This window comes from Protopterus annectens, chromosome 9.part0, assembly GCF_019279795.1.
Source record: "Protopterus annectens isolate FY-2018-M chromosome 9.part0, PAN1.0, whole genome shotgun sequence".
NCBI lineage: Eukaryota > Metazoa > Chordata > Ceratodontiformes > Protopteridae > Protopterus > Protopterus annectens.
The window spans coordinates 1,297,945,648-1,297,961,823 of record NC_056743.1 but is presented as its reverse complement, the minus strand read 5'-3'; the positions used below and the strand labels follow the sequence as shown (position 1 = coordinate 1,297,961,823).

Genomic DNA, 16,176 nt, shown 5'->3' with positions numbered 1-16,176 from the left:
TTTTAAACTCATGTCTGACTTTTGTATTTTTATCCTGTATGTGGAGCTGTTGTATTTTTGTATTTTGCATTTTTATGATTGTCATGTATGTGGAGCTTTTCTCCTCGGGTCTCTGCTGAAAACAGCCACTTGACTGCCCAGTCAGTCCAACCCAGTAATCAAATATAAAATAAATAATAATCTTTTTGGAGCTTTTCTCCTCGTGTCTCCACTGAAAATGGGATCTATGCACAGTCGAACTTACCCGGTAAATAAATGTAAAATAAACAAATATTTTGGATAAACATGCCCCTGAACGTTCTATTAGAATGAAGTCTAATATAGCCCCATGGCTCTCAAAGGAAACAAATAAATTAATTCACACTAAAAATAAAGCTTGGGCCAAATGGAAATACCATAGAATCAGTTCTGATTTTCTCCATTTTTGCCAACTTAGAAATCTTACAAAAAAAGCTATAATCTCTGAAAAAAAAAAATACTACTGTGAACTGCAAGAAACCCATTTAAATAAACCCAAACAATTCTGGACGTCAATCAACAAACTCCTTAAACCTGGAACAGCTAAAACCCCCTCCCCCATAAATGCAGACCCAAATACCCCTAACCAAACTGCTAACACTTTCAACTCTTTTTTCATAGAATCCATCCAATCTCTTGCTAGACAACTGAACACCAACAACTTTTACCCTCCAAAGAATCTTGTTGATTCCCCCCATAACTTCACTCTTCATCCTATCTCTACCTCTTTCATCTACAAACTTATTCTCAAACTGAAACCATGCACCCCTGAAACCATGCACCCCCTCTGCTGACAAACTCCCCTCTCTGTTTCTTCAAAAGGCTGCCAAACAGATTGCATACCCTATATCTATTCTCATTAATAGGACTATCCAAGAGGGAACCATACCAGATATATGGAAAGTCTCTCATATCATCCCACTTCACAAAGGAGGTAACTCTTTAGACTACACTAACTTTAGACCTATTGCTCTTCTGTCACCTCTAGCTAAGATTATGGAGAAATGTATCCATCAGCAACTTGTACAGTATCTCTCTTTACACAACATAATAGCCAATTGTCAACATGGCTTTAGACCCCACCATAGCACCTCCACTGCCCTCATTTCCTTTGTTGATACCATCAACAACTATCGTAACTCCAATCTTTTCACCTCTGCTCTATTCATTGACCTCTAAAGCTTTTGACATGGTGAACCATTCTTCCCTTATTAACATCCTTGAATCCGTCTCATTTGATAACCTGGCTTTAAAATGGTTTACTTCTTATCTTAGCAACAGACATCAAGCCGTTCGTTGGAACAATCATATCTCTTCCTTATTGCCTGTTTCTATTGGAGTCCCACAGGGCTCCATTCTCGGCCCTCTTCTCTTCTCCCTTTACATAAACGATCTCAACACTGTAATCCCTCAAGCTACCTGCATCCAATATGCTGACGACTCCACTATTATCTGTTCAGCATCTACCTCTTCAGAGCTACTCTCTCTAACTCAAACTATTTTCAACACTGTAGAAACTTGGTTTACTAGATGGTACCTCCTCCTCAATGCCAAAAAAACCAAACTTCTCCTTTTCACTCCTACCACTCGAGCCTCCCCATTAAACTTCAACATCCTATCTAATGAAACCACTGTCATCTCTCCTGACACAACAACTAAACTGCTAGGAATAACCATCGACAACAATCTCACTTTTGATCAACACATCAATAACATCATCAAAACTGTTAACAAAAAAAATAGGATCATTATACCGTATTAAACCATTTCTTACACCTGCTACCAGAGCAACTATCGCCCACTCCCATCTGATATCTACTCTCTTTTACGCCTCACCTATTTTCACTAACCTAAATAAACTAGCAACTTGCTACAATAGTATTGCCCGCTTTGCCACAAGTAACCCTTTTAGAACACATCACTGTCATAACCTAAAACTCCTAGGCTGGCTTGAGCTACAAAACTGCCTTATGATCTCACAACTTACCATTGCCCATAAGATACTTTACCAACCTGACAACACCCCTATACTTTTTCAACTTTTAATCCCCTATAATAATATTTCCTCCCTTTGATCTTCTTCTAAACTCATGACCAAATCTGTAAAATCCTATAACTTAGCTGGTGACTCTCTGTTCACCAATACTGTAGGTAGGACATGGAATCAGCTACCCACCAATATCACTCTAATCCCCTCCTTACCACTCTTCAAACAAAAAATCAAACTGCACTTCCAAAATCACTGGCTTTGCTCCTGTAGGACTCCTGACTAAGCTTCTTCATTCCCCTTCTCTACCATAACTATTCTCTGTATTAATTAACCAGAAATATACGTTCTTCTTTTCGCCCTGCTGCTCTCCTCTTATGCTCTGTCCCACTCCACCTTTTCTCTACCCAGTCCTCTTTTCCATCTCCTTCTCCTCTCCTTACTAGACCTTTGCGTCTCACTCTTCTCCTCCCTTGTATTTCTTCATTAATCCCTTCATATGTCCTGTACTAATTCGTTCTTTCCAACAGTTTATCAAAAACAATTTGCTAATCTTTAGCTTTTTTATTTGTGACGCTTCTAATGACCTAGTATATATATTTTTTTGGTGTGCCTTAGCTATTTGTTATTCTTATTACTAAATGTATATCCTTACTGTACTTTTATTATATGTCTCTTTGTAACTGATCTATGTGAGGAGCTTTTCTCCCTGGGCCTCTACTGAAAATGGACATATATCCAGCTAGACTAGCCCGGTTAACAAATGTAAAATAAATAAATAAAATAAATAAATAAAATAAAAATATGTCACTTTGTATGCTTTATGCCCATATGACCTGCAAAGAGAATGTCATTGGCTATGGCTAGAAGTGCCAGACGGTAGGCTCTGATCACTGCCAACTGCTGTATTCTCTCACCCTCTAGCCTTCCCTCAGGGTTCCACTCTCTGTACAATAACCCTTTGTCCCAGTACAGAAATTCTCCTTTTCCTTTAGAATAAGGTTCCTCCTTAGCTACCTCCCTCAAGCCTTGTAATGTAGGGTCTGAGAGCTGAGCCTGTCTCAAATCTCTTTGTAACCCTTCCCAGCTCCCCTCCACTGGAAGTCTGGTATCCTCTGACACTATCAGTGCCTCACTATCAGTCTGGGTACTACTACTCACCTCCGCCCTTGCAGTTACTTTGTCCAAGGGAACACTGGTACCTACCAGTGGCTGTGGCTCACCTTCAGTTTCACTGCTTCATGGTAGCGCCCTCTCTGAAGTAACCACCTCACCAGTCCTGGCTTCAAGTGTGCTGTCTGTCTGGGTCCGGCCAGGCTACCAGATGTACGTTTGTCTCCAAGCCTGACTGCGTTTAACTACATGCACACAAGGTACTGCATTATCAAAATCATTCCCTATCAGGACATCTGCAAAGATATCCTCAAACACACCTACTTGCTTGCTTGTTTTCTTTTCCACCCTCCCAGTCAAGGTGAATGGGGTCTCTGACTGGAGCAGACTGCCCAAGCAAGTAGTAATCCTCTATAACCATTGCAGGCTTCAAAATGGTTAGGTCAGAGGCTGTCTCTCTCTTAGCAGTGGACTGCTTCCCATCTACTAAGATAAGATATAACCTCTTGTGGTAGTCTGGTACCATTATTGCCTCTAGATGACTTATCACTGGCATTCTTTCATTCCCACTTGCTGGCTCCCCTACCTTTTGTTCCCCACCTTGCCTCCATGGACACCAAATATGCTACATGGCTCCTTTGCTTACATTTAAAACATTTAACCCTGGATCCTGGCCCTGTACCTGAACTTGTGGCTTCTCTTCTTACTGGCAGACTCTGTTGGGGCAGTTTAGGCTGCCCACCATAGGCTCACTTAGACCCATGTACAGCACTGTGTATCCATTTCTTGTGCAGTGATACCATGCTTCCTAGGTATAGGTCTCCTTTTTCCCCAACTCATCTGCAGTGCTGCATTCCTTATCTGCCAACCAGTCTCTCATGTCCCCAGGCAAAGTGCTAAGAGCTTGCTCCACCACCAAAATGTCTTCCAGCCCTTCAAAAGTGGTGATCTGACACCCACTTACCAAACTAAGAATATAAGTGCTTAACTCAGCAATATGATCACACATATTCATCTGCCTTGCATATATGTTCATGAAACTTTTTTCTATAAGCTTCAGGTGTTAATTTAAAGCATTCTAATAAACATTTTTAACTGTATTATAATGTAAGCAATCGGTATCAGACAACTTAGAAACAGCAGTTACAGATTTACCATAGAGTAATGAGGGTCAGGAACCACACCCAGAGCCCTTGGTCTACATTATACTGTTTACATTCCCTTTCAAACATATGAATAAAGCTATCAAAATTATCACACTCTGTAAATTGTGGAAGACATTTACTGACCTTTATTGCTTCTGTGGTTTGGTTACACCCTTCCCCATTACCTCCAAGACCCAGGCCAAGAGTCAGCATTTCCTTTTCATGTTGCCTCAGAATCTCATTTTCCTTGGCTTCCAAATGCCGCAGTCTCTCTGCTGATTCTGTTTCGAACTCCAAACGCCACAGTCTCTCTGCTGTTTCTAGTTCCAAATGTTTGGCCTCCGGTTCAAGTCTCAAACTCCAGATGGATTTTTAAGTCCTCTTAGGCAAAGCTGAACTGTCTATTTTCTGACAGTTGTACATCGCCAAGGCCAGTCTGGTTGTCCTCATGGTTGCTGGTCTGTGATGCAGCTGTGGTTAAGGCTGTAATCATTTCTCCTTTAGTCATGTTGGCATGCCCCAGTCCTTTGGCTTGGCACATCTTAGCCAACTGGTTCCTTATCAGCTTGCCATAATCCTCCACAGACATCCTTGTCTGCTCTCCCTGACTAGCTAAGCTAACAAAACTACTGTGACATGAAACAATGTCTACTGTGTGGCTGATTAAGAGTACAAACATCTTCTTAAGTGACCACTGTTTACAGGCTACAGGAGTTCAGTATCTACACCACTGAATTCTAATATGTGATGTGGTGATCCCACCACTGGCAGCCAATTAATATATAATGTGGATATTCCACCACTGCCCACCAATTAATATGCAATATGGATATCCCACCACTGCCCACCAATTAATATGTGACAACCCACCACTGGACCAGTAATCTAGGAGCCTCAATCCTCACCACTGGCACCTGTTGGAGGACGTTAACTGACAGGATGATTGGCAGATGCACAGTATTTCCAGATGCAGCTCTCAGCATCAAGTGCAATTTCCCTTAACAGCATACAGGGACCACAGTCAATCTAGGGCTAGTTTCTCCCTCTTTCTCCAGATCCCCAATAACACTCTCCAATGGCACAGCTACAGAGTTCAGATCTCAGCTGAGTGACCAAGCCTAGACCTCCAGCACCCTCTCTATCCAACCAGTGCTTTGTCTCCCTGACACACAGACACAGATACACCTACCTGGGAAAGGCTGGCACAGGTTTACTAGCTATGCCCTCTTCTGCCCAGACTATAAGGTAGCTTCCACTGCCACCAATCGCTCCTTGACAACTACTTTAAGGCCCTTAACAAAGGGGGACCAATTTTACTGTGTAATATTAATATTAATAAAATGGTAGTTTAACCAACAGCAAGGCTGTTAGGAGTGGCCCACACAGTGTCACCAAATAAATATGCAAGTACTCTAAATACATAAACATCTCTACACAGATCAGCCACAATTAAAGTTTTAAATATATTTAATAATAAATAATAAAAATAACAAGACAATATTAAATATATATTCACAGAGACATCAGAGTTCAAAATCACAGGAAATATTTAAAACAACGTTGAAGGACAGTCACATATAAAGAAAGAAAAATAATATCTAAACTAAGCTTCACTACATTCCTGACTGTATCCAAGAGAATCAGTATACCCTAAAAACTTACCAATAGAGCAAGGCAGATGTGGTGAATGGTTCTTCTTGTTGTTAGGTCCAAGACAGAATGCTGAATGCCCTGTCTCACCAAGAGACTTCTCAAAATAATATCTAAAATATTACTACTGGGATAGCTTGCAGAATGGCAATTTCTGGTCATCTGACTTCTGGTTCCCAGGTAAAACCCCCACTGCTGAAGTTGGCAGTATTTAGCATCTACCTGTAAAAAGACTCATACAAGTGCTTTTGCTCAAATCTTAGACAGGTGCTGCAAGTCATAAAATAATTGCACTCCTTCGTGCTTCCAAAGTAGCAGCTAGTTCATTCCGAAGACAACACAGAAAGCTTCTATAGACTTTGTTCTCCAGTTGCATTGAAACATCTTTATGGCCTAGTCCACAAAGTAATTTAATTTCAGATATTTTCTAAAGTTTGCTGGACTGAGGCTAACTTCTGTATTCCAGTTTCCACAGTTAAACTATATACATTTAAACAGTTACAATAGTTCATAGGTTCATAGGTTCATACTAGGCTATCTGCCCAAGGGCATTTATAAGCCTAGCCCATAGTTATGTGGCTTTCGCCACCCCTTTAGTTTGAATAAAAACTATGCCTATCATTTTTCTGTGCCTCTGTCAAGCAGTGACACTGAAGTAATCCCTGGGGTATATCTGCGATCTCCCATCCATTGGTCAAGATTCCTCTTGAACAAGGCCAGCGAGGTGCTCTGCCTCACATGTACCGGGATTTTGTTCCACAGCATAGGGAGTCTCTGGGTGATGAATCTGTCCCCCAGCACGTTCTATTTATAACCGTGTCAAGGTTTAAGTCTCCCCCTTGTGGTTCTGAGGGATCTAGATTTTTGAGGTGAAGCATATTCATCAAATCTGGGTTTGACATGGCCTTATATGTCAGGCACAGGTCACCTCTGAGCAAGCGGTATGAGACTGAATAAAGCTGGAGTTCTTTCAGTCGGGCAGCATAAGACATATTTTTGAGACCCTTTATCCTTTTGGTGAGGAACTTTTGGGGCCTTTCAAGCTGCATCAGGTGTCTGGTCAGATACATTCCGAACGGGCATTGTACTCAATCATAGGTCTAATGAGTGATGACTACAGGCGGACGATGACGCTCCTTGATCTAGATGTGAATCCCTTCATGATCAGGTGGGCGATATAGAAGGTTTTCCTAACTACTTTAGCAACATGAGTGTCAAACGAAGACTACTGTCAACTTGGGTCCCCAGATCCCTGATGACTTTTTCTGTGCTCAGTGGATTGTCACCTATATGGTAGCTAGGGGTAACCTTGTTTTTCCCGAAGGGTATGACTATGCATTTTTGGCGTTTAACTTCAGGCCATGGCTCTGGCACCAGTTATCCGCTTCTGTGAGGCTCTTCTGGAGGATATCTGTGTCAGATGTGTTTTCGACTATGGCCCAGTTTGCAGTCATCTGCAAACTTTGTCAGCCATAACCCTCCTGTGTTTGCTTGTACTTCAGAAAAGTAGATGCCGAACAAGAGTGGACCCAGGACTGACCCTGTGGGACACCACTTGTGACAGGCTTTGAGTCTGACATGGCTCCAGCAACTCTGACCCTGTGGGTTCTGTCGCTTAGCCAGTTTGCAACCCATCTTGTGATGTATGGGTTTACATTCAAGCTGATGAGTTTTTCGATGATACCTGAGTGGGGTATTGTGTCGAAGGCCTTTGCCAGGTCGAGGTAGGCTGTATGGACTGCCTTTCCCTCATCAATGGCCTTGGTGACTGTCTCGAAAAAGTCAACCAAGTTTAAGAGGCAGGATCTGCCTTTGACAAAGCCAAACTGGGTTGGATCCAAAGTCTGCAAGTTCCCTATGTCTTTATTTATGAGTTCCATTATGATCCTCTCCATGGCTTTGCAGATAAGGCTTGTCAAGTGCACATACATTTATGTTCTCTTCCAGTAGGGCACACTCTGGACATATTTTAAGCACAAGCAATTTACAAATACATTTTCAACACAAACATCTATACAGAGTAGAACATGACATACAGTTCTAATGCATTTTTAACAAGCATCTTATATAAATTAGATTGAAATTCACAAATGACATATAATTAGACAATATTCCAGCTAGCAGTGCTGGCAGTACTTCCTTTTGTCACAACATCTACCAGGAAAAGGCTACAACAAGCCTACAGACCCTTACATCATCTGAAACAAGACTAAGGACCACCAAACAGGCTGTGACTTGCTTCTAATCTTGGGATTGGTGATAATGTTTTGCTTTTGGTGAAAGAAGTAGCAAAGGAGCATTGCATCTCAGCAGACTGAAGTTGTGGTGATACCAGCACTAGTATTAGGCAGTAGCCATTCACGAGACTCCTCTCTTTTCATTATTTTTGACAAGCTAATTCTTTGTTTTCAGTACGTAATACTAGACTTGTTTCTAATTTCAGAATATCTTCCTAAATACTTCACCCTTAAATTTTCAGGGTCTACTTATTAGCTTTCCTTCAAGTGTTTGGCAGTGCCCTGTATAGACACAGACATTTTTGAAATTTCACCAATACCTAGTTGCACACAAGACAACTAGTTTGCAGTGACAAGCACTGTCACCAGAGTTGCATACCAGACACTCCTGATATTGCTTTACAGTCTCATTCCAACTGTCTAATCAATAAAAAGGGTCTGTTGCCATAGATATGAACCTTCCCCCATCTCAATTACCAGCTTGGTGATATGGGCATCCTGTGGCAATGTAGAAATTGCCTCATATTTACTGACAACCAGTTAATTCTCAAACAAACTGATATGGTATGTGAGGGATGTATTTATATGATGTCACTGGAGGCAAAGCTCTCACATAAAAGTACTCCTAATCTCAATAAGGTTGTCAGTAGTACACATGCCAAACCCATCACACACAATTCAAAGCAGATATACAGACCCACATATGCTGAGGCACTTAAATGTAACCTTCCTAGACCCCAAATACCTCCTAGACAAAAGTACACAACAAATAACCTCAGCAGCCCCAAATGCAATCTTTCAAAACACCCACATCAACACATACAGCCACATCACATGGAGCCTCTACTTCTAAGCCCACAAGAAGCCAACACACAATCCAACATTCCGGTCACTGGAGACTCCATCGTGAGACACAGTGATGTCGCTCTCACCAGGCTGAAAAAGAAACAGTCATTTATTTATCAGGGGCTAGGATCCACCAGATTATGTATGCACTCAGGTCACCGGAGCAGAAGTACCAGTATGACTCATAGTCCACGTTGGTGCAAATGACCTGAGACGTACCTCCCTAGACTATATGAAGAGACATATCATGGAGCTCTCTGAATATGGGTCCCAGGCTGCAGTGAGCAGCATTTTACCCTCTCCAAGGATGATGCTGCAATATGAACAAAAGATGAACGACTTTAATAATTAGTTTAGTTTCTGGTGTCATTCTAAGGGGGGTGGCAATATTTGTCAGCATGGAAGGATACAGTTAGCAGACCTTTGCCAGGGATGGTCTGCACCTCTTCCCTCTAGGCTTTTGAACATTAGCTAAAACATTGTCTTCCCCCATAGTGCCAAACTGAAAGTACTTCCAAGATAGAAAATCAAAGCTAAAAAAAAAATCTAAAGGTATTACTGCTCAATGCCAGGAGCCTAAAACAAAAAAACTCCACTCCCTAAAACCTCTCTTCACCCTAGAGAATGCTGACGTGTGTGTGATCACTGAGACATGGTTAATGACATGGACAGCACACAGACAGTGCAAGGTTATAATGCCTTCCACACATTTAGACCAGCTACTACACAGAAAGGTACTAAAGGTGGAGGTGTTTCCATTTACATCAAAAATAAATACAACTCAAGTCTGGTCAAGCAGGATAATGCACTTGGGTTTCTCCATGTTCAAATCACACAGAAAAAAATCTAATCCCACTTCCTTGCACACTACAGGTCCCCCTGTATGACCCGGGAAACCCATAACATGTATTTAAACTTACTGGAAATATTCACCATCCAATCCAATACCATATTCATTATTCCACTATTAACTGGGAATTCTATATGACATCAAATGTACAGGGACAGAGGATCCTGGGTTTTGTAAACACAAACTCCCTGGAACCAGATTGTCAATACACCAACCAGAGGTGCAACCATACTGGATCTGGTCCTCACTAATATGGGACAATGCTGCACACCTCCTAGTGTAATGCTTTCCCTGGTAAGGTCGGGCCATAAAATGGTCTTCTTTGAAGTAAAACTAAAACCTGCACCCCCAGACAATCCTGGAATATTCAGGAACTACTCTAAGGCTGACTTCCTGCTATTAAATGATAACTTGGCAAAAATATCAAGCCCCCAGAAACCCTGACAACACTGCTGCCTATGCAGAATTGTTCACAAAAACCCTACAGAAGCATGTTAATAGCCCCACCAGGAAGAAGTACAGAACTAATTCAAAAAACAAGCCACCCTGGTGAAATCACAAAATCAATAGACTGTACAACAGAAGGAAGAATATCATGGCAAAAATTAGGAGGTGCAGCACCCACCAGGATAAAAGCATTATCAAACCAAACAGACAACTCAGAGAACAAATAAAGTCTACCAAATTTGAGGTAAATTTGGCCTCCCAGGCCAAGGACAACCATAAGGCATTCTTAACCATGTCTGCACTTAAATGAAGCCACCTATAATGAGCCAGAATATATAGCAAACCACTGGCTGATAAATTCAGCTCCAACTTTACCCCTCTCTCCCCCACAACCTTCCCTCAAGAAATAACATCAAATATAACTCCCCCTGCTATCACTAGGGAACAGGTCCTTAATGCTCAATCTAAGGCCAAGAACACTACATCAGTGATCCCAGACAATATCCCAGGATTCCTTCCAAATAGCATGAAACCTGACCCATCAGGCCTTCTGGAATTGCTATTTAAGTATAGCATCCAAACAGGCTTAGTGCCACATGAATGGAGAACAGCAACAGTCATCTCTCTGCACAAAGGTGGGGCATCTACAGACCCATAAGTCTCACTATGCAAAGCCATGGAAATGATCGATAATAATAGAGTAAACCTCCAGACACTGGACCTAACAATTAAGGCAATATTTATTACAAAGCCTCAAGTTACTTCAAAATAGTCTGCTAGGTACTCACCGATGTTTGGGTGCTTCAACAATCGACAAATTCGGGCCTCCCTTTCTAACTTCTGATGATCTGGAATAAAAGAAATAAGATTTACAGTTGAACTAAATTTCGCCAACACATGTCTACATTATAACCCTGCTCACTACCACAAATGATATGGTATCCCACTCTTTTGTAACATACAAACACTCACAGAAAGGACTGGCAATCTAAACATGATGAATGAACGTTTATGTAGGTGTCAGTCTCTACAATTACTCTACACACTTCTGAAGCCACACAACTGTGAGTTTAGCTCTCAATTTCAGGCAGGTGAAGCAGTCATAGTACAGATGAATGAAAGTACAGCTGAACAAAATACACACTAACAGATCCAGTACATCAAGAGAACCTTTTGCTGCAGTTGTCACATAATGAGCTCTTTTAGTGACCTGTTCATTTTTAATGATTAATTTTTCATAAAGGTAGTTCCCATATGTGATGCTACATTTCAATAGAGCAGCAGATTTTCGCACATAAGCAGGGATAAATGGGATATTCACTCATGTCCACACCGATTCCTCCTAATTTGTTTACAGCAAACCACAACAGTACAGAATTCAGAAGGTCTGAATAGTTACATTAAAAAGAACGAAGCCACCAGGAATGAAAAAGGGAACAGAGGAAGGTCCGTCTTGTACAGAAGTACTATTTCTCTTCTGGTATACTCTTGCATCAAGTATCATGCTGTGAACTGAATCACAATCAGTAGCATCAGCCATGAGTGAACCTTTGAAAATCCTCTTCTGCTTTATAGAAGTTATTAAATTTGTAGCGAATGGTTGAATGAAGGGAAGACCACACCACTGTTTCCCCGAATACCTTGAGCTAGAATGTTTTAATATACCTCTAGAGATGGAGGGGTACTCCAAAGATGTTAAGTATATGATGGACCTTTTACTCTGGTGCTCCATATTAATAAGAAAAGAATAAGAATGTGTAATGTATAAACTTTCCATCATGCTGGTGCTCGTCAGCAGCAAGACAAAGGATATCCCATCTATCTGCTCAACAAAGGAGGACATAGCATAGTGCAATACAAATAAGCATTCGGTTACATGTTCAGCCTTACTCCTAATTCTTAAATATCCAGGAGATGAAGCATAGTAATCACGGCTGCCCAGGTAAAAAACCACACTCTCCAAAGCCAAGAACACAGCATCCACGGGACCAGACAACATCCCAGGCTGCGTTCTATATGAACTACAAAACGAACTGGCACCCCACCTAAGTACCATGTTCAATCATAGCCTCACCTCAAGCTTTGTGCCTGCTGAATGGTGCACAGCAACGGTTATCCCACTCCACAAGGGGGGAGCCACCACGGACCCCAGGAACTACCGCCCCATTAGCCTGACGAGCCTGGTCTGCAAGGCCATGGAACGTATCATCATGGAACTTATAAACAAAGATATTGGTAATCTCCAAACTCTGGATCCCACCCAGTTCGGGTTTGTAAAAGGCAGATCATGTCTCCTAAACCTGATGGACTTCTTTGAAGCAGTCACCAAAGCCGTAGACAAGGGTAAGGTGGTTCACACAGCCTATCTAGATCTTGCCAAGGCTTCTGACACCATCCCTCACTCTGGAATTATAGATAAACTCACTAAACTAGGTATAAATCCCTAGGTCACAAGATGGGTTGCCAACTGGCTCACTGACAGAACCAACACTGTGAAAGTAGCAGACTCCAAATCCGACTTCAGACCAGTGACAAGTGGAGTACCACAGGGTTCAGTCCTGGGTCCTCTCCTGTTTGGCATCTACTTCTCTGAAGTACAGGCTAACATAGAAGGTCTTTGGCTAACGAAGTTCACATATGACTGCAAACTAGGAGCCATAATCGAAACTCTGAACGATGTGGACATCCTACAAAAGGGCCTCACTGAGACAGATGCCTGGTGTCAAAGCCATGGCCTCAAGCTCAATGCCAAAAAATGCATGGTCATCCCCTTTGGTAAAAACTCTGTACCCATGAACTACAACAAAGGCGGTAGTATACTTAACACTGAAAGTGTGATAAGAGGCCTTGGGACACAGGTGGACTAGTCTCTCCTTTGATAATTACATCGCTACAGTAGTCACGAAATCCTTCTACATGGCACACCTCATCACAAAAGTTTTCTCATCCAGAAAAAAAGAGGTCATTGTTCCCCTCTACTCATCACTCATTAGACCCATTATAGAGTACAATGTCCCTTTTGGTATGTACCTCACAAGACATCTACAACAACTGGAAAGGCCACAGAAATACCTCACAAAGAAGATTACCGGCCTCAAACAGATGCCCTACGCAGACCTTCTCAAAAAAGTCCAGCTTTACTCCATCGCATATCGCCTACTCAGAGGTAATCTCTGCCTAACACAAAGCTATGTCAAACCCAGAGCTGTTGGAGATGCTCTGCTTAAAGAAATCACAATCCCTCCGAGCTACACGCTCTATGGACCTAAACCTTGTCACCACATTAAATAGAACATGCCGGAGGGATAGATTCCTATCCCAGAGAATTCCCATACTCTGGAATAAACAACCTATTTATATCAAACAAAGCTCCTCATTAGCACTCCAAGAAAAATCTTGGTGATTGGATGGGAAATAGGAAATTCACCCCGGGGATCACCTCTGTGGCTCTGCTCGACAGTGGCACAGAAAAATAATTTTCTAGGCTAGCAAAAGCCAGGGTACCTTTTTGGCTGGGCTTGTATAGGCTCCAGGGCCGATAGCCTAGTACCTGCCTATGAACCTATGATATGATAAGCAATAACTTCCTCTTGACAGTGTCTTCTAGACCCTCCCTTTTACAGGACACAGTGGCTTGATTCAACCCTTCAAGTTCACCCCGAGGGAGAAAGAATGCATCTATGGGCACTTTTGCTCTTAACCCTCCATTTAAGCACCTGTATCTAGCTATCCTGTTTTTCCTGTGTGTATGCAGCTTACTCTGTATATGTACAACATTTTTAATTTGGTTAAATTAAAATCAGCTGCATAAACAGCATATTCAAGAACTATTCTGGTGTGCCATGTTCAGTAACAAAAACAGCATTGACCAGCAGACAGTGATGCAGAAATTGAATAATATTATTTATTCCATATCTGTGCTAAAAAGCACATTCCATAGAGTGAAAAAATCCAGACCGGTTTCAGCCAATACAATGCAGCCTTCTTCAGTGCAGAAAACAAATATCAAAGAAATTCCCTCTTTATATATGTGGCAATCAAAGATCCTATGACTCACCAAATCACTTAAAGGTGCTCATTCAATCCAGGAGGCAATAAACAACCTAATTTAATAATCCATTTTTTCTCCATCTGATTTAAAATGTGATGCCAACACGCAGTCTTAGATCTGTTGCCTTTAATTTTGTCAATAATGGTAAAATGGAAATTGGCTCTGGGATGTTTAATTGTATGTTTATATAGGGCATTAGTGAGACGCTTGTGTCTTATATCACTTAGGTGTTCAGCTATTCTGAATTTTACTGACCTAGAGGTTTGCCCTACATAAAAAGCAGAACAACTGCATGTGACAAGATAAAGAACCTAGTCTGAAGGGCAGTTCTCAAAAAAGGAAATAGTGTAGACTATACTTGTATTGCTGCTGCTGAAATTAGTTGTTTTGTTCATTTTAGGGCAATATACATAATGTCCACAAGGGAAACATCCCTTTATATGGTCCCCTAAAAGGGTTAATTGTATTGCCGGGTTCAATGAACAGTGTCCCCTTTTATAATAATGACTAAAGATGGACCCCAAATTTCTACCTTTTCTATATGAAAATAGACATCTATCTCCCAAAATTGTAGTTAATTTATCATCTGCCATGAGTATATTACAGTTCCGTTGTACACTATTGGTTAGTCTCGCGGCATTATATCCATATGTAGTGACTAACTGTATTACTGGGTTTGGGTCAGGAACCCTTGTCTGATATTCAAGTAGCCCCTCACGCTGTAAAGAATCAACCCTGTTCCTGGCATGTAAAACCTGTCCCAACTTATAACCTCTATGAACCAGGTGGTTAAATCATCCCTGTAAGTATAATAGGAGCTGTCATCTGAGCAAATACATTTTATTCTCATATACCGAGATTTGGGGATATTCGTACAAATATGTGGTGGATGATAGCTGGTGGCATGGAGGAACGAATTATACTGGGGATATTTACGGTAAACTTCAGATTTAAGGGTGTTATCTGATTGGTTATCAGAACATCAAGAAAAGTAATCTGATCACAGTTACAATTAACCATAAATTGAATTCCCCATCTATTTTCATTGAGATAATTCACAAACTCATGAAGATATTCTGAGTCTGCCCTCCATACCAACCAGCAATCATCTAAGTAGTGTCTCTATATGTCCATGTCCTCAAGAAAAATGTTGTGGGAATTGTCATATATAAGTTGCTCTTCTACATAGGCCATAAATAAGTTTGCATAAATAGGGGCAAAAGACACCCCCATTGCCGTACCTTTAATCTGTAAATAAAAAGAAACCCGTATAAAGGAAAACATTTTTGGTGAGGACATGTTCAGTTACTCCAATTAGTAACGTATTTAAACCAGGTGGATATAGCTCTGATCTATCAAGCCAATATTTTAGGGCCTCAATGCCAGCCCAATGTGGAATGTTGGTATAGAGAGCAATCACATCTAAGCTACATAGTAACCAACCCGGTTCAAGTTGGGAATCAGAAATAATCTGCAAGAATTCAGTAGTATCTTGAATTCTAGAGCATATCAACTTTAACAAAGGTTTCAGATATTTCTGAAATGAACTGTGACAATGGTTCAGTCAAAGAACCTCTGCCAGACACTATCAGTCTTCCTGGGGGATTGTGTAAATTCTTATGTATCTTTGGCAAAAAATAAATGTACTGGGAACCAGATCTTGAGCAGTTAGATGATACAATGTATTTTTGGAGATGATGCCTTCTTGTTCAGCCAAAACTAAAAAATCATCTATTTGTTTTTTGAAAGAGGGGGTAGGGTCAAGAGGCAAACACGTATAATAACGTGCATTATTTAACTGCCACAAGGATTCCATGTTATATTTTGCCCAA

The 16,176-nt window shown here is 41.2% G+C and overlaps 1 protein-coding gene across 12 annotated transcripts in view; it reads right to left on the bottom strand.

The window, feature by feature from the left end:
- Positions 1–16,176, bottom strand: part of CAMK2B (calcium/calmodulin dependent protein kinase II beta) — a 3,372,251-nt gene that overhangs the window by 2,613,376 nt on the left and 742,699 nt on the right. For all 12 annotated transcript variants that reach the window (XM_044084245.1, XM_044084244.1, XM_044084249.1 and 9 more), the window contains exon 3: positions 11,082–11,141. In XM_044084245.1, the coding sequence (XP_043940180.1) occupies positions 11,082–11,141 (60 nt within the window). The remainder of the gene's footprint in view (positions 1–11,081; positions 11,142–16,176) is intronic.